At 44.2% G+C, this 18298-nt stretch overlaps 1 protein-coding gene across 3 annotated transcripts in view; it reads right to left on the reverse strand.

Annotated features, from left to right (window-relative positions):
- Positions 1-18298, reverse strand: part of rptor (regulatory associated protein of MTOR, complex 1) — a 190617-nt gene that overhangs the window by 29427 nt on the left and 142892 nt on the right. For all 3 annotated transcript variants that reach the window (XM_084163751.1, XM_084163749.1, XM_084163750.1), the window contains exons 18-22: positions 17792-17932; positions 17490-17610; positions 17055-17195; positions 12479-12634; positions 2890-3008 (exon numbers count right to left, since the gene is read on the reverse strand). In XM_084163751.1, coding sequence (XP_084019877.1) covers positions 2890-3008; positions 12479-12634; positions 17055-17195; positions 17490-17610; positions 17792-17932 — 678 coding nt within the window. The remainder of the gene's footprint in view (positions 1-2889; positions 3009-12478; positions 12635-17054; positions 17196-17489; positions 17611-17791; positions 17933-18298) is intronic.

Raw genomic sequence — 18298 nt, forward strand, 5'->3', positions numbered from 1 at the left:
CTCAAACCAACGCCTTCCGCCACCGGTCTATACATAGTCATCTTCGCCGCATAGGCATATCGTTTCCCCATAGACAACACTTCCTAACATAACGTATGCAAAACATGACATATTGTTGCATTGTATGGTGTTGAGTTCTTAGTTAAGTCCGCCACCGGTGCACTTAACGGAGACGCCAACGCAGTGCTGTGGAACATCCTGTCCCCCCTTAATCTCGCTCTCCCACTCTATTTACTTACTAATCACTTCCAAAAGCCAAGCTAACAAAGTACACAAAGTTAGAGAGATACTGTAGTGTAAGTCGCTTTGGATAAAAGCGTCTGCTAAATGGTATATTATTATATTATATAGACCATGTTATCACAGTGGGCCTCCTGGCGGGCCAGGAGACCTGCAACCCAACGGCTTCTGCAGCAGAGAAAGTTAATAGCATCTGGGTCCCAAAAGGCACCCTATTCCCTATTTAGTGCACTACTGGGCCCTGGTCAAAAGTAGTGCACTGTTACGGAATAGGGTGCCATTTGGGACGCAGTCAGCCAGTGTCTCTATATTTGAGTGTTTCATTATTCAAAGGGGGATTTAAATGTTCTGTGGGCGCACAAAAGTACAGAATACCTCCCTGATAAACGATAATAGCCCTGTGAAGCAGTCTCAAACTGAGGTGTGATTGGTTGGAAGGGGATGTGGTCTGATGCAAGAAGCAATCTGATTGATGGAGGCAGTACCGAGGAGGAGGGATTGTGGAAGTGAGAGTGGTGATTTTTTGCTGAGTAAGGCAGTAAGGCTCAGAGATTATGGGTTGAGAAGAGTGGGTAGGTCATGATCTCATGCAGTGGATTTCAGAGCTTTTTCTACCAGTGTTTCCGAATGTGCAAGTGATATTCATCAAGCCTGGTCCCACATCAGTTTGTGCTCTCTTGCTAACTCCTACTGGTGGTCTGTAGGAGTTGGCACAAGAGAAAACCAGATCTGGGACCAGAGGTGTATTCACTAGGAACCAAATAGAAGCAAACAGGCTGAAATGGGAAGGGACCTAGCTGAACTTGTGCAATAAGAAACACTGTTGCAAAACTGCACTAATGAATACACCCCGGGCTAACATTCATCCACAATGAACCCTGAGGACTGATGTTGGAGTGTGAGAGAATAGCAAAGACTCACATCCAGATTCTACTTCAATCTTATCTTAAATCGTATCATCACAAAGTATAGATCACATACTAAAAAATAACCAATTAACCTTTAGGCTTAAACCTCTTAAGGTAAAAAATGCACTAAATGTTAAGTTGGAGAAAAAAGAAGCTGCATGTATTTCACAGTTCCATCCTCCTTGGCACCTGGCAACTCGGCGCAAACAATCCAAATAAAAAAAGGATTGAATTTGCTCAGTTGACACTTAAACGATGAGAGCATTTCTCTGCTTGTAAAGGGAAGGCCGTCGAGAGCTCTCACTTTAACGGACGTGGGCTGCAACAAACTGTTACACACTCCAGTCGATATTGCGTTTAGCACGGGGCTGAATACCTGGATTGACACTTGTTTTTAAGTTTGTGTGTGTTTGTGTGAAGGCGTGGGTAGACCCTCTGTTCTTTCCTTTGAAGTGCTGCCAGGCTGAAGAGTGTGTGTAGTAAAGAATCACTGCATCTCTGTGAGATGTTTTTTTCTTGTTGAGGGGAGAAAGGTTGAGGTTTCAAGTTTCAAGTTTCATTACTCTTATGTACAGAATATACACCGTCTAATGGAATGCTTGCTTGCAGGTTCCTTCTCGACAATGCAACAATAAGAAAATAATTACGATAAGAATATGAAGATAAAGTCAATGGCTCAGCAAAATTTGCAATCCAATATTTGTTTGTGTGTATCTGTTTGTGTCGAATCATAACACAGTTGAAGTATTCTCCATCTCATTGTTTGTTCATTAACTTTCATTTCAATGGCAATTATCATTTACAGGTTAAATCAGTCAATTGGAACCTGGGGTAGAGTAGAATGCATTGTGAGGGAGCGATGGTGGGGGGGGGGGGGGGGGGGGGGGGGATCCTCCAAAAAATTATCTTAGGAAACACCACGGCAACAGAGAGATGCTAGTTAATCCCATGCTCATCTACAAGTGGATCAAAAGAGCAGGAAACAACAAAGAGAGAGAATGCGTCCCAAATGGCACCCTATTCCCTATGTAGTGCACTACTTGAATAGGGTGTCATTTTGGGACACCTCCAGATATTCACAGGGATCTCCAGCTGGGCTTCCCCCTGTTTCTGTCTCTGAGAGAAGAGTTGCATAGGAATGTGGATTATGTTGAGGAGAAAGAGTGAGTACACTCTGGAGACTATAAAAAGTTGTTAGAGACTCATGGTAAAATGCACTTTCCCGAGGCTGCAGCAGTGGCCCATATTGTATATTTAAAAAATACTGCAGCATCATACATTATAGTCTATTGCAGTGTCTCATACATTAGAGTCTATTGCAGTGTTTCATACATTAGAGTCTATTGCAATGCAGTATCTAATATAGTAAGTCCTGTTGTTTTTTTACAGGGCTCCAGTGGGGAGCCCTAAAGCTGCGAGGAAAGGATGGTGTCAGCAGCAGGAAATACAAGGGGGCTCTCTCTGGCGCGGGGGTCCAACAGTGGTTATTACACCTCCTTAAGTAACGGCAGGCCTCTCCTCTCTGCAGTGGCTGGCCTGGGGGAGTCGTTTCGCCTTAATTGCATTTGCACAAAAGTAATGGTCTCGAGGTGGGGAAAATGTCAGGGAAGAGGGAGTGTGTGTGTGTGTGTAAGTGAGAGAACGAACCACATTACCTTTTCAAAGCATAAAACACACCTAAAGAAAACCAAACAGACACACACACACCCGAGGGAGAGAGAAGAGTGTGTATGTTTAGTACCTTGTAGGCGATGCTGTTGAGGACCTTCATGGCCAGGTCAGACACCTCTGGGAATGGGTCGGCCGCCAGGTGTAGGAGAACCCTCCAGATCTGTGTGTAAACGCTGTTGAACGACACCCCTGCAACGACACACACAGCATGATTTACCATATACATAATGATCCAACATTCACAGACAACGTGACTTACCATCAATACACACACACAGATTTTCCATACTCATAATGAGCCAACACAGTGTGAAAACCATCAATATACATTAGCGAACATCAACATTCTGTCTCCCATTCTCAACAAGCACACAAGCACATAAACACAGCATGATTACCATTCAATATTTGATTAGCGACCATCAATAAGCGAGCCAACCTTCTCACCACCTCATTTTCTCACGTACGCACACAGCATGATTTCCATAAACACACTCAACAATCTCTCTCTCGCTCTCTCACCCAAACACAACATGCTTAGAGATCACACTCAACCACTGAAATCACCATCATCATCCAAACGCTAACATCCAGCTGATGTTAATCACCTGTCATCTAACATCCAACAACCATCACATCCACACTGACTGGCCATTGTCTCACTTCTCATTCACTCAGTCATCTGCTGAGGTGCTGGAGCCAACATGGCCGCCGTGTCAGGTAATGTAACTCATTAATCAACACACACAATGAAGGCAGCTGGTTTCTGCACCATTGCTGATTGTGAGAGGAACACGACTGCCAACTGTCATCATTATCCGGAATATGAATGAGCAAATACTCTGCTATTGTCCTTTTTACCTACCGAGGGTGACAAGTCTATGTGTGTGTGTGTGTTTGTGAGAGAAAGAGAGAGAAATCGTGTGTTCACTTTGACGATTATTCTCTCCCTTTCCACCCAGGAGTATTTCCCCCCTCCATCATTTATTTATCGGTTTTCCCTCTCTCCTGCCGTCCTCTCTGCGGTGTCATCCCTCATTCCAAGCTGTCACTCAACCTGAAAGAACACCGCAGTGCCGCTGAGCTGCGTTAGAGAGAGACGGTCACTCACCGGGTTTGGCCACGAAGGCGCTGTCAACATTAGTTTGTTTTGCTCCGGGCCTAAACCTGCCTGTCACTGTTGTCTTTGTATTAGGAGTGCCCCCCTCTTCTTCTAGTTCATTTGTTATGGCACATTGACTCTCACTTTGCAATGAACACAGCACTCCCTCTCTCTAGTTTCTTTGCTGTGCCCTTCCTCGCTCAAACATACACACACTCTCTCTCCCTCGGTCTGATGCAATCTTTTGTTTGTCTCGACACCTGGCAGTGAAGGTATCCAGCTGTTAATGCAATCTCTCTCTCCCTCCCACTCTCCCTCTCCCCAGCACTTCACACTTGTAGATAGCGGACAGAATGAAAAGTGTCCTTAGGGAGTTGAGAGTCACTTTATGCTGAAGGTAAGAGAGGACACTGTCTTAACCCCTAGACAGGACACACTCTCTTCCTCCTCCAGAGGCTGTAGAATGAGGGACATGTGAGGGGAGGTGTGGCAGGCTATCAGGAACTATTGGGGCTAATCAGATTCAGTGTGTGAAAATGTGTGGAGGCACATGTTGCAGCAAAATCGGAAGCTCTGGTTAATAGTACTGCAGCAGATTGTCGTGTGGTTCGAGAGGGGGGTGAGAGCTGGAGGGGGAGAGTGGGGAGAGACAGGATAGTGTACATGCGAGAGAGAGAGAGAGAGATAGCAAGGGGGGTAAGCAAGAGCGGAAGCATGAGAAGGAGAGAGAAAGAGCACAGGGAAAGAGGGAGCGAGAAAGCAAGCAAGTAATCAGGCAAGAGAGAGAGAGCAAGGGAAAAAGCGAGTGTGTAAGCGAGAGCGTATGAGCGAGGTAAAGAGGTGATTAGGTTGTAGCCCGGGGGCCTGAATATGATTAGGTTCTGCGGTAAACAGCCCTGGTGATGAATGTGAAATACTGTTTCCCCTCCATTTAAACAGGGAAATATTTCACAGTTTTCACTGGCATAGACAACTTATCACCACACCACTGTATACAGTTCAACATGAGAGACTGTGACTACAGATAATTCCCAGGCTGAATGGTGTGCAGCAACGCCTGGTAAAAGGACATTTGCAATATCTGCACAATTACTCTAAAATGACTAAGTAGCTACATAAGGTACTAGGTGGAGTCGAAAATGTATGACTAAGGCCTTGTTTCATATACAGTGGGGAGAACAAGTATTTGATAAAAAAAATTACATTTACATTTTAGTCATTTAGCAGACGCTCTTATCCAGAGCGACTTACAGTTAAGTGAATACATTTTTTTTTTTTATACTGGCCCCCCGTGGGAATCGAACCCACAACCCTGGCATTGCAAACGCCATGCTCTATCAACTGAGCTACATCCCTGCCGGCCATTCCCTCCCCTACACTGGACGACGCTGGGCCAATTGTGCGCCGCCCATGAGTCTCCCGGTCGCGGCCGGCTGCGACAGAGCCTGGATTCGAACCAGGATCTAGTGGCACAGTTAGCACTGCGATGCAGTGCCTTAGACCACTGCGCAGCCGGCCGCGACCGGGAGACTCATGGGCGGTTTTGCAGGTTTTCCTACTTACAAAGCATGTAGAGGTCTGTAATTTTTATCATAGGTACACTTCAACTGTGAGAGACGGAAAATCCCATTGTATGATTTTTAAGTAATTAATTAGCATTTTATTGCATGACATAAGTATTTGATACATCAGAAAAGCAGAACTTAATATTTGGTACAGAAACCTTTGTTTGCAATTACAGAGATCATACGTTTCCTGTAGGTCTTGACCAGGTTTGCACACACTGCAGCAGGGATTTTGGCCCACTCCTCCATACAGACCTTCTCCAGATCCTTCAGGTTTCGGGGCTGTCGCTGGGCAATACGGACTTTCAGCTCCCTCCAAAGATTTTCTATTGGGTTCAGGTCTGGAGACTGGCTGGGCCACTCCAGGACCTTGAGATGCTTCTTACGGAGCCACTCCTTAGTTGCCCTGGTTGTGTGTTTCGGGTCGTTGTCATGCTGGAAGACCCAGCCACGACCCATCTCCAATGCTCTTACTGAGGGAAGGAGGTTGTTGGCCAAGATCTCGCGATACATGGCCCCATCCATCCTCCCTTCAATACGGTGCAGTCGTCCTGTCCCCTTTGCAGAAAAGCATCCCCAAAGAATGATGTTTCCACCTTCATGCTTCACGGTTGGGATGGTGTTCTTGGGGTTGTACTCATCCTTCTTCTTCCTCCAAACACGGCGAGTGGAGTTTAGACCAAAAAGCTCTATTTTTGTCTCATCAGACCACATGACCTTCTCCCATTCCTCCTCTGGATCATCCAGATGGTCATTGGCAAACTTCAGACGGGCCTGGACATGCGCTGGCTTGAGCAGGGGGACCTTGCGTGCGCTGCAGGATTTTAATCCATGACAGCGTAGTGTGTTACTAATGGTTTTCTTTGAGACTGTGGTCCCAGCTCTCTTCAGGTCATTGACCAGGTCCTGCCGTGTAGTTCTGGACTGATCCCTCACCTTCCTCATGATCATTGATGCCCCACGAGGTGAGATCTTGCATGGAGCCCCAGAGCGAGGGTGATTGACCGTCATCTTGAACTTCTTCCATTTTCTAATAATTGTGCCAACAGTTGTTGCCTTCTCACCAAGCTGCTTGCCTATTGTCCTGTAGCCCATCCCAGCTTTGTGCAGGTCTACAATTTTATCCCTGATGTCCTTACACAGCTCTCTGGTCTTGGCCATTGTGGAGAGGTTGGAGTCTGTTTGATTGAGTGTGTGGACAGGTGTCTTTTAGACAGGTAACAAGTTCAAAGAGGTGCAGTTAATACAGGTAATGAGTGGAGAACAGGAGGGCTTCTTAAAGAAAAAATGAACAGGTCTGTGAGAGTCGGAATTATTACTGGTTGGTAGGTGATCAAATACTTATGTCATGCAATAAAATGCAAATTATTTACTTAAAAATCATACAATGTGATTTTCTGGATTTTTGTTTTAGATTCCGTCTCTCACAGTTGAAGTGTACCTATGATAAAAATTACAGACCTCTACATGCTTTGTAAGTAGGAAAACCTGCAAAATCAGCAGTGTATCAAATACTTGTTCTCCCCACTGTATATATATATATTTTTACAACCGTGTTAAATCCTAAACAATATTTATCACTACAACAGAGACATTTGAAGCTTCACTTGCAGTATTCGAACAAGACATAAAAAATCGTCTCAAAGGAAATCTGTTCATGCATATTTAACACCCAATCCAATATAAGTCTTGGTCAGCTTCTGTAAGCTACAGTATATCACCCATTTCCTTCATTCAAACATGAGAGCATCTCAAATGCACTGACACAGGGAGAAGCTGAGCCAAGTCCTTACTGTGGCCAAACAGAAATGTCAGGGAGGATATCAGAACGCCTTAGAGTAGGGTAGGGTAGGTGTGTTCTGGGTGGTATTTTGCTGTGTAAGACATTTTTCTTTTTATCTTAAAGGCCAGATTCACTAAGTGCTTCCACCTGTTATTTTCAAGAGGGAATAGAATCAGCTGTTTCTGTAGCGTGAGGCAGCTTGCTGTACAAGTACACCCGCTGGACAGGACGCTAGTCTATCGCAGGGCCTTAAAGGGGTAGTTCTCCCAAAATTCTAAGTTTGTCAGATGTTTGCGTACCTCATAAGTCCATATTCTGTGCCATCTGTTGTGTTGATTTGGGAGTGAACTATCCCTTTGCGAAGAGCACTTCTATCAACTACCAGGTATTGCCCAATCAACTATATATTCTGTGTAACTGACCAGTGTTCGCTAACACAACCCAATTGTGCTCCTGCAACGTTGCGAGCCTCCCAAACAAGTTACATATCGAAATGCTTTGGCATCGAGTCAGCACTATGCTAAACCTCCCTCTATGGTACAACCCCATGTGGTGTTTGTTTATGCATGCCATGTCATGTCATGAGCTGCTAGTTGGGAGTCAGAAAACAAGCACATAGGGAGGTAAGGACCATGGAAATATAATTACTAATACTATTTCTATGGTAAGGACGCTAAACTGAGCACAGCATAGTGTGCGACGGGCCAATTTCATCCTCAACCTGTTTAGAATGAATCAGACCCCATGATTGTGTTAGGGACCCCAGTGCAGCTTGGGAAGGGTTTAGACAAAGGCTGAATGAATGCTAAACGCACTGGATAAAAGGGTAGCGACAGAAACGTCTGCCAAAATGTTTTGTAAATGTAATTTTATATCAATTTCCTGGTAATTTATTCATCAGACTTCAATGGAAAGCACAAGCCACTGTGTCCTGTAAAGACCCATAGATGTGGCTGTGTTGGATTAGGCCAATCCGGCTTCCTGTGGGAGTTGAATAATACTGGATTCATTGATTCATCGGAGTTAACGTAGCGGTGTGTTCCCATGAGTCAGTGGTGCACTTGAGGGATTTATGGAAGTGGGGATGCGTGTCTAGTGTGCTTGTACTCGTCTCACGCCACCCGTGTGTGTGTGTGTAGCCGTGTCCTCGTTTTTTGGAGCAGTGGTTCCCAACTCTGGTCCTCGAGTACCCCCAACAGTACACATTTTTATTGTAGCCTGGACAACACACCTGATTCAACTTGTCAACTAACCAAGCCCTCAATGAGTTGAATCAGGTGTGCTTGTCCGGGGCTACAACAAAAATGTGTGCTGTTGGGGGTACTGGACTGGAGTTGGGAACCACTGTTTTGGAGGATATTGTCAAATACAAGGGCAGTTGGTGTGTGAAGTGGGTATTTCTCAAACTGGCAACAGAAGGTAGGGAATCCCCATCTCTCTCTCTCTCTCTCTCTCTCTCTCTCTCCCTCGTATCGTTGGTGAGTTAATGTTCTTTCTCCACACACATAAACTGAGTGTCAGGACGCATCAAGGCCTCTGCCAATCACCACAGCATAGGGGAAACAGAGCGGGGCCAGCCCTCAGTGAAACCAGGAAAAGCACTCAATGTCTTTTGGAGCCAGGGGCACCCTCGTGAGTTGAACAGTAGAGGATGGTAGGTTGAGAACAGGAGTCTTACATACGGATATAAGGGAATTGAAGGAGGAGAAAAGCGGAAAGTATAGGAAGACAGGGCTCCAGACTACGACCATTTAGTCGCATTTTGCAACATTTTGACTTGGCTGTGCAAGTAAAACATCTTATTGGTTGAATCGGCGCGAGCTGAACATTCACTACATGGTCACCTCAATCAAAAGTTTCAAAACGTCCTATTTTTCTGACGGCTAAAACAATGATTTGGTCAAACAGTAAAGTGCATTATCCTCAAGATTCCTGTAATGAAAGTGTCTGACCAACCCTGTAACTGTTTCGCTGGTGCCTGCTGTGACGAGCGAGCCACACTCTCTCCCCCGAAAAAAGGGTTCTGATTGTATAACATTTAAAAATCCAACTGCGGGAAAAACACAGTGTTGGAAGCAACAACTGCTGAAACTGTTGAAGAGAGGATGTTCTCAGCTTTCTGTGGGTATACTTTTTTCTCTCAACTCTTTATATTGAGCTCAATAGCAAATATTTTACAACCAAGATATTTTATACTGAACAAAAATACAAACGCAACATGTAAAGTGTTGGTCCCATGTTTCATGAGCTGAAATAAAAGATCTCAGACATTTTTCATACACACAAAAAGCTTATTTCTCTCAAATTTTGTGCACAAATGTGTTAACATCCCTGTTAGTGAGCATTTCTCCTTTGCCACGATAATCCATCCACCTGACAGTTGTAGCATATCAAGAAGCTGATTAAACAGCATTATCATTACACAGGTGCACCTTGTGCTGGGGACAATAAAAGGCCACTAAAATGTGCAGTTTTGTCACACAACACAATACCACAGATGTCTCAAGTTTTGAGGGAGCATGCAATTGTCATGCTGACTGCAGGAATGTCCACCAGAGCTGTTGCCAGATAATTTAATGTTAATTTCTCTACCATAAGACGCCTCCAATGTTGTTTTTAGATAGTTGGCAGTACATCCAACCGACCTCACAACCGCAGAACACGTGTAACCATGCCATCCCAGGATCTCTACATCCGGCTTCCTCACCTGCGGGATTGTCTGAGACCAGCCACCCGGACAGCTAATGAAACTGAGGAGTATTGCTGTCTGCAATAAAGCCCTTTTGTGGGGAAAAACTCATTCTGATTGGCTGGGCCTGGCTCCCAAGTGGGTGGATCTATGCCCTCCCAGGCCCACCCATGGCTGTGCCCCTGCTCTGTAATGTGAAATCCATAGATTAGGGCCTAATGAATTTATTTCAATTGGCTGATTTCCTTATATGAATTTATAACTCAGTAAAATAGTTGAAATTGTTGCATGTTGCGTTTATATTTTTGTTCAGTATATATGGCTTTGAGACATACAGAACACTTGAAATGCACATCGGCCATTGCGAGTGCATAGGGAAGTAGGCTACAACTGCAACGTTTCTTTAGGACATTACATTTACATGACTACTAGCAGTGGGTATTATATTTAGTGTTAGCGATCTAGCTAATGTGTTTTGAGTTTTTGTCCCAAATCAATTTGCCTAGGATATTAATGCACATAAAGATGTAGGCAAATTCATCTCTATTGAACAACAAAATTCAGAACATTCTGGAGCCCTATTTTAACGGTATTGCTTGAAGCCTCGAAAAATAATGGTGTGACCAAATCATGGGCTGGTTCCACCAACTGAAAAAGTTAGTCTGGAGCCCTGAAAGGGGCGAATTGTAACTTCCACTTAAGTTAAAAAAATGTACTTAGTCTCCCATTGACATCAATACATGACTAAGTGAACATTTGACTTAAGTGGTAGTTACTACTACCCCTTACTACTGAGAGGAACAAGAGGTGAGTTGGAATAAAAGAGGAGAGGAGTAAGGAAAGGATTAGAATTGTCAAGATTAGTAGTAAGGGTAGTGTAGGTCAGTAGTAAGGGTAGTGTAGGTCAGTAGTAAGGGTAGTGTAGGTCAGTAGTAAGGGTAGTGTAGGGCAGTAGTAAGGGTAGTGTAGGTCAGTAGTAAGATACTGTAGGGCAGTAGTAAGATACTGTAGGGCAGTAGTAAGATACTGTAGGGCAGTAGTAAGGGTACTGTAGGGCAGTGGTAAGGGTACTGTAGGGCAGTAGTAAGCGTACTGTAGGGCAGTGGTAAGGGTACTGTAGGGCAGTAGTAAGGGTACTGTAGGGCAGTAGTAAGGGTACTGTAGGGCAGTAGTAAGGGTAGTGTAGGGCAGTAGTAAGGGTACTGTAGGGCAGTAGTAAGGGTACTGTAGGGCAGTAGTAAGGGTAGTGTAGGTCAGTAGTAAGGGTAGTGTAGGGCAGTAGTAAGGGTAGTGTAGGTCAGTAGTAAGATACTGTAGGGCAGTAGTAAGATACTGTAGGGCAGTGGTAAGGGTACTGTAGGGCAGTGGTAAGGGTACTGTAGGGCAGTAGTAAGGGTACTGTAGGGCAGTAGTAAGCGTACTGTAGGGCAGTGGTAAGGGTACTGTAGGGCAGTAGTAAGGGTAGTGTAGGGCAGTAGTAAGGGTACTGTAGGGCAGTGGTAAGGGTACTGTAGGTCAGTAGTAAGATACTGTAGGGCAGTAGTAAGGGTACTGTAGGGCAGTGGTAAGGGTACTGTAGGGCAGTAGTAAGGGTACTGTAGGGCAGTAGTAAGCGTACTGTAGGGCAGTAGTAAGGGTACTGTAGGGCAGTAGTAAGGGTAGTGTAGGGCAGTAGTAAGCGTACTGTAGGGCAGTAGTAAGGGTAGTGTAGGGCAGTAGTAAGGGTACTGTAGGGCAGTAGTAAGCGTACTGTAGGGCAGTAGTAAGGGTAGTGTAGGGCAGTAGTAAGGGTACTGTAGGGCAGTAGTAAGGGTACTGTAGGGCAGTAGTAAGGGTACTGTAGGGCAGTGGTAAGGGTACTGTAGGGCAGTAGTAAGGGTAGTGTAGGGCAGTAGTAAGGGTACTGTAGGGCAGTAGTAAGGGTACTGTAGGGCAGTAGTAAGGGTAGTGTAGGTCAGTAGTAAGGGTACTGTAGGGCAGTAGTAAGGGTACTGTAGGGCAGTAGTAAGGGTACTGTAGGGCAGTAGTAAGGGTAGTGTAGGTCAGTAGTAAGGGTACTGTAGGGCAGTAGTAAGGGTACTGTAGGGCAGTAGTAAGGGTACTGTAGGGCAGTAGTAAGGGTAGTGTAGGTCAGTAGTAAGGGTAGTGTAGGGCAGTAGTAAGGGTAGTGTAGGGCAGTAGTAAGGGTAGTGTAGGTCAGTAGTAAGGGTAGTGTAGGTCAGTAGTAAGGGTAGTGTAGGGCAGTAGTAAGGGTAGTGTAGGTCAGTAGTAAGGGTGGTGTAGATTAGTAGTAAGGGTAGTGTAGGGCAGTAGTAAGGGTAGTGTAGGTCAGTAGTAAGGGTGGTGTAGATTAGTAGTAAGGGTGGTGTAGATTAGTAGTAAGGGTAGTGTAGGGCAGTAGTAAGGGTGGTGTAGATTAGTAGTAAGGGTACTGTAGGGCAGTAGTAAGGGTGGTGTAGATTAGTAGTAAGGGTACTGTAGGGCAGTAGTAAGGGTGGTGTAGATTAGTAGTTTTCCTACCTATAAGGGAGTTAAGGGAGGAGTAGGAGGAGACTCGTCTCATCTTGTCGATGGTCTCAAAGGAGAGGATGTACTCGTCGTTGTCAGGGCTACCCAGGGTGCTGCTAGCACTGCTGCTGGTGCTCAGGTTACCTGGCGAGAATGCCACCGGACCACCTAGACATACAAATTACAGAATAGTAGTTACACAACAGAATCACTATACCCTGAAATATACCATATTATACCAGAATAACTATACGCTGAAATATACCAAAATAAATATACCCTGAAATATACCATATTATACCAGAATAACTATACCCTGACATATACCATATTATACCAGAATAACTATACCCTGACATATACCATATTATACCAGAATAACTATACCCTGAAATATACCATATTGTACCAGAATAAATATACCCTATTATACCAGAATAAATATACCCTGAAATATACCATATTATACCAGAATAACTATACCCTGAAATATACCATATTATACCAGAATAACTATACGCTGAAATATGCTACAGTGAGGGAAAAAAGTATTTGATCCCCTGCTGATTTTGTACGTTTGCCCACTGACAAAGAAATTATCAGTCTATAATTTTAATGGTAGGTTTATTTGAACAGTGAGAGACAGAATAACAACAAAAAAATCCAGAATAACGCATGTCAAAAATGTTATAAATTGATATGCATTTTAATGAGGGAAATAAGTATTTGACCCCCTCTCAATCAGAAAGATTTCTGGCTCCCAGGTGTCTTTTATACAGGTAACGAGCTGAGATTAGGAGCACACTCTTAAAGGGAGTGCTCCTAATCTCAGTTTGTTACCTGTATAAAAGACACCTGTCCACAGAAGCAATCAATCAATCAGATTCCAAACTCTCCACCATGGCCAAGACCAAAGAGCTCTCCAAGGATGTCAGGGACAAGATTGTAGACCTACACAAGCCTGGAATGAGATGAGACCAAAATGGAGCTCTTTGGCATCAACTCAACTCACCGTGTTTGGAGGAGGAGGAATGCTGCCTATGACCCCAAGAACACCATCCCCACCGTCAAACATGGAGGTGGAAACATTATGCTTTGGGGGTGTTGTTCTGCTAAGGGGACAGGACAACTTCACCGCATCAAAGGGACGATGGACGGGGCCATGTACCGTCAAATCTTGGGTGAGAACCTCCTTCCCTCAGCCAGGGCATTGAAAATGGGTCGTGGATGGGTATTCCAGCATGACAATGACCCAAAACACACGGCCAAGGCAACAAAGGAGTGGCTCAAGAAGAAGCACATTAAGGTCCTGGAGTGGCCTAGCCAGTCTCCATACCTTAATCCCATAGAAAATCTGTGGAGGGAGTTTAAGGTTCGAGTTGCCAAACGTCAGCCTCGAAACCTTAATGACTTGGAGAAGATCTGCAAAGAGGAATGGGACAAAATCCCTCCTGAGATGTGTGAAAACCTGGTGGCCAACTACAAGAAACGTCTGACCTCTGTGATTGCCAACAAGGGTTTTGCCACCAAGTACTAAGTCATGTTTTGCAGAGGGGTCAAATACTTATTTCCCTCATTAAAATGCAAATCAATTTATAACATTTTTGACATGTGTTTTTCTGGATTTTTTTGTTGTTATTCTGTCTCTCACTGTTCAAATAAACCTACCATTAAAATTATAGACTGATCATGTCTTTGTCAGTGGGCAAACGTACAAAATCAGCAGGGGATCAAATACTTTTTTCCCTCACTGTATATTATACCAGAATAACTGTACCCTGAAATATACCATATTATACCAGAATAAATACACTACCATTCAAAAGTTTGGGGTCGCTTAGAAATGTCCTTGTTTTCCATGAAAACATACATGAAATGAGTTTGAATAGGAAATATAGCAAAATTAATAGGAAATGTAGTCATTGACAAGGTTAGAAATAATGATTTTTAATTGAAATAATAATTGTGTCCTTCAAAATGCTTTCGTCAAAGAATCCTCCAGTTGCAGCAATTACAGCCTTGCAGACCTTTGGCATTCTAGTTGTCAATTTGTTGAGGTAATCTGAAGAGATTTCACCCCATTCTTCCTGAAGCACCTCCCACAAGTTGGATTGGCTTGATGGGCACTTCTTACGTACCATACGGTCAAGCTGCTCCCACAACAGCTCAATAGGGTTGAGATCCGGTGACTGTGCACATTATAGACAAAATACCAGCTGACTGCTTCTTCCCTAAATAGTTATTGCATAGTTTGGAGCTGTGCTTTGGGTCATTGTCCTGTTGTAGGAGGAAATTGGCTCCAATCAAGCGCCGTCCACAGGGTAAGGCATGGCATTGCAAAATGGAGTGATAGCCTTCCTTCTTCAAGATCCCTTTTACCCTGTACAAATCTCCCACTTTACCACCACCAAAGCACTCCCAGACCATCACATTGCCTCCACCATGCTTGACAGATGGCATCAAGCACTCCTCCAGCATCTTTTCATTTGGTCTGCGTCTCACAAATGTTCTTCTTTGTGATCCAAACACCTCAAACTTCGATTGGTCTGACCATAACACTTTATTCCAATCTTCCTCTGTCCAGTGTCTGTGTTCTTTTGCCCATCTTAATCTTTTCTTTTTATTGGCCAGTCTGAGATATGGCTTTTTCTTTGCAACTCTGCCTAGAAGGTCAGCATCCCGGAGTCGCCTCTTCACTGTTGACGTTGAGACTGGTGTTTTGCGGGTACTATTTAATGAAGCTGCCAGTTGAGCACCTGTGAGGCGTCTGTTTCTCAAACTAGACACTAATGTATTTATCCTCTTGCTCAGTTGTGTACCGGGGCCTCCCACTCCTCTTTCTATTCTGGTTAGAGATAGTTTGCGCTGTTCTGTGAAGGGAGTAGTACGAGATCTTCAGTTTCTTGGCAATTTCTCGCATGGAATAGCCTTCATTTCTCAGAACAAGAATAGACTGACTAGTTTCAGAAGAAAGTTATTTGTTTCCAGTATGAAAATGTATGCACTCACTAACTGTAAGTCGCTCTGGATAAGAGCGTCTGCTAAATGACTAAAATATAAATGTTTCTGGCCATTTTGAGCCTGTAATCGAACCCACAATTGCTGATGCTCCAGATACTCAACTAGTCTCAAGAAGGCCAGTTTTATTGCTGCTTTAATCAGCACAACAGTTTTCAGCTGTGCTAACATAATTGCAAAAGGGTTTTCTAATGATCAATTAGCCTTTTAAAATGATAAACTTGGATTAGCAAACACAACGTGCCATTGGAACACAGGACGGATGGTTGCTGATAATGGGCCTCTGTACGCCTATGTAGATATTCCATTTAAAAAATCAGCCGTTTCCAGCTACAATAGCTATTTACAACATTAGCAATGTCTACACAGTATTTCTGAACAATTTGATGTTATTTGAATGGCCAAAACAATTGCTTTTCCTTCGAAAACAAGGACATTTCTAAGTGACCCCAAACTTTTGAACGGTAGTGTTTACCCAGAAATATACCATATTATACCAGAATAACTATATGCTGAAATATACCATATTATACCAGAATAAATATACCCTGAAATATACTATATTATACCAGAATAATTGTACCCTGAAATATACCATATTATACCAGAATAACTATACCCTGATGTAATGCATATGGACCAGTAACAAATGGAGCTTGAAAATAAAGTACTTGTTCTGTTCTGATTGTTTGATTTTGTGTGTGTATGTGTGTGTGTGTGTGTGTGTGTTTCTGCAGGTAAAGTGAAGTGTCAACTTTTTGCTAGCTCAAGAAATCAAACTCCCCCCCCACCCAATCTGCCTATAGCTAGAAAACTAGAAACTACAAGCTATCGACTGGACCTTCCATTCAATCTCCACAACCTATTTTAACTGTCCTCCCGAGTCATCACACTCTATAACTCTACACAACTTCCCATTATCATCGCCTGACTCACACAAAATGGCCGCCATATATCCCTGTGACGGAGTGCATATTGAGATGGGGATTGGGAGTAGGCAAGGCAGGCTAAACGGTTTGTCATGGTTGTTGGTGACAAGAACCGCTGTCAGTTAGAATGAGTGGACGATGTGGATCGAGAGAGGCTGTAAGCTGTAAGCTAACGTGCTAGCAGCTAGTATTACTCAGCATGGCTATATTGCCATGTGGCTGTGCTGAGTCAGTCAGCACAGCGGGGGCTGAGAGAGGGTCTAGAGTGTAATCCTCCAATAATGCTGTACGTGTATGATGGACATAGGCTCTCAAAACTGTGTGTGTGTGTGCGAGCGGAGTAAGACAGCCCCCCCCCCCCCCCACACACACACACACACACACACGCTAAACCCTAGCATCAGCGTGGTACACCCGAGGAGGATTATATTCTCTGTCGTGACTTTGCCATCGTGACTATGATGATGATTCTTCAAATCACTTCAAGTAACTCTTTGGGAAAGAAGAGAGGCTCTACCCTTACGTCCATTTCTTTCTCTCCATCTCCCTCTACAGTACATAACCACATGTATCTCTCCCTTTATTTCCATCTCTCTCTCTTTCAGCCTCGATGTCATCCTCTCCATCTCTCTCTCTCCTACCCTCTTCGTTGAGGTTGAGGTTCTGCAGGCTCTTGTTGAGGTTGCGTGCGGTGGTGGCAGCTCTGATGTTGGTGTAGGAGTTGACTGAACGCAGCCGAGGGATGGCCGGGCTGTCGCGCACTGGAGTCAGGTTACCAGGCTCTGTACACAGACACACACAGGTCAATTAACTGATTCATTTGGCACTAAATGGAATACAGTAGCGACATGACAATCAATGTGAGAATAGGTAATAAAGGTCATTTTAAATATTGATGTGCTCTATCAAAACATGCTGCATATTTCATTAAAACTCCCTCAGATCCCTAAACCCCATTTCACATGTACAGCAGTTAGTCTGAATGGACCAGTGTGCTTTACAACAATACACATCAATTACTTCCTATTGTAATGATTATGACAGAAGATCGAAGTGTGTGCATGTGGTGTGTGTACCTAAGGTGTTGGCAGGTGAGGGTACAGCGTAGTTCTTCTCCTCCTCCATGAACTGCAGGGCCACGGTGCAGAAGTTACTCTCATACTGAACCACCAGGTGACTCAGAGCCACCACCAGCTCCTGGAGAACACAACGCGACCACAGTCAACCATAATCCAACACACATGGTAGAACCTAGTCAACCACAGCAAAAGACGTAACACGGTCAACCAGCCACAGTAAAATCAGTCAACGACCTTACCAAGAACATTGGAAATAACGAGATGAGAAAAAGAAGTGTGTACGTGTGTGTGTGACCCACCTTGCGGACCACAGGGCTGCCGTCGTTGATGAGCTGTGCCAGCATCATGGCCACGTTGTGGTCGATGGTCGTAGAGTGGTCCGTCCGCTCAGCTGAGTTCCCAACAAATGTCCCCAGGGCAAACACCGCCGCACAGCGCACCTGAGGAGACCGGGGATAGTTTGGTACCAAGAGAAGCCAGTCCCTAGTCACTTCCTGGTTGGATCCAGACCAAGTCATTGGTCAGTCATTGGTTAGATTGCTTTGGTACTGCTTTTTAAAGGAGAATCAATACTAATACTCACTACTTAATCCTCTCATTTCTAATGCAGACATATTTTCTGAGAAAATCAAAGGTGCCTGAAAATAATAATTCACCATTGGTCACGCAATACCTCCCATCACACTAAGTTACTGCATAAGCTAAGTAACAATAACTCCTACTTCTAAATTGTAATCTAAGAAAGTGCCGGTCCACATAATCCATTGAGTATTCTCTAAGTATCTCTCTCTCAGTGCAGTGCCTGT

Source organism: Coregonus lavaretus, assembly GCF_964263955.1.
Source record: "Coregonus lavaretus genome assembly, chromosome: 6".
Taxonomy (NCBI): domain Eukaryota; kingdom Metazoa; phylum Chordata; class Actinopteri; order Salmoniformes; family Salmonidae; genus Coregonus; species Coregonus lavaretus.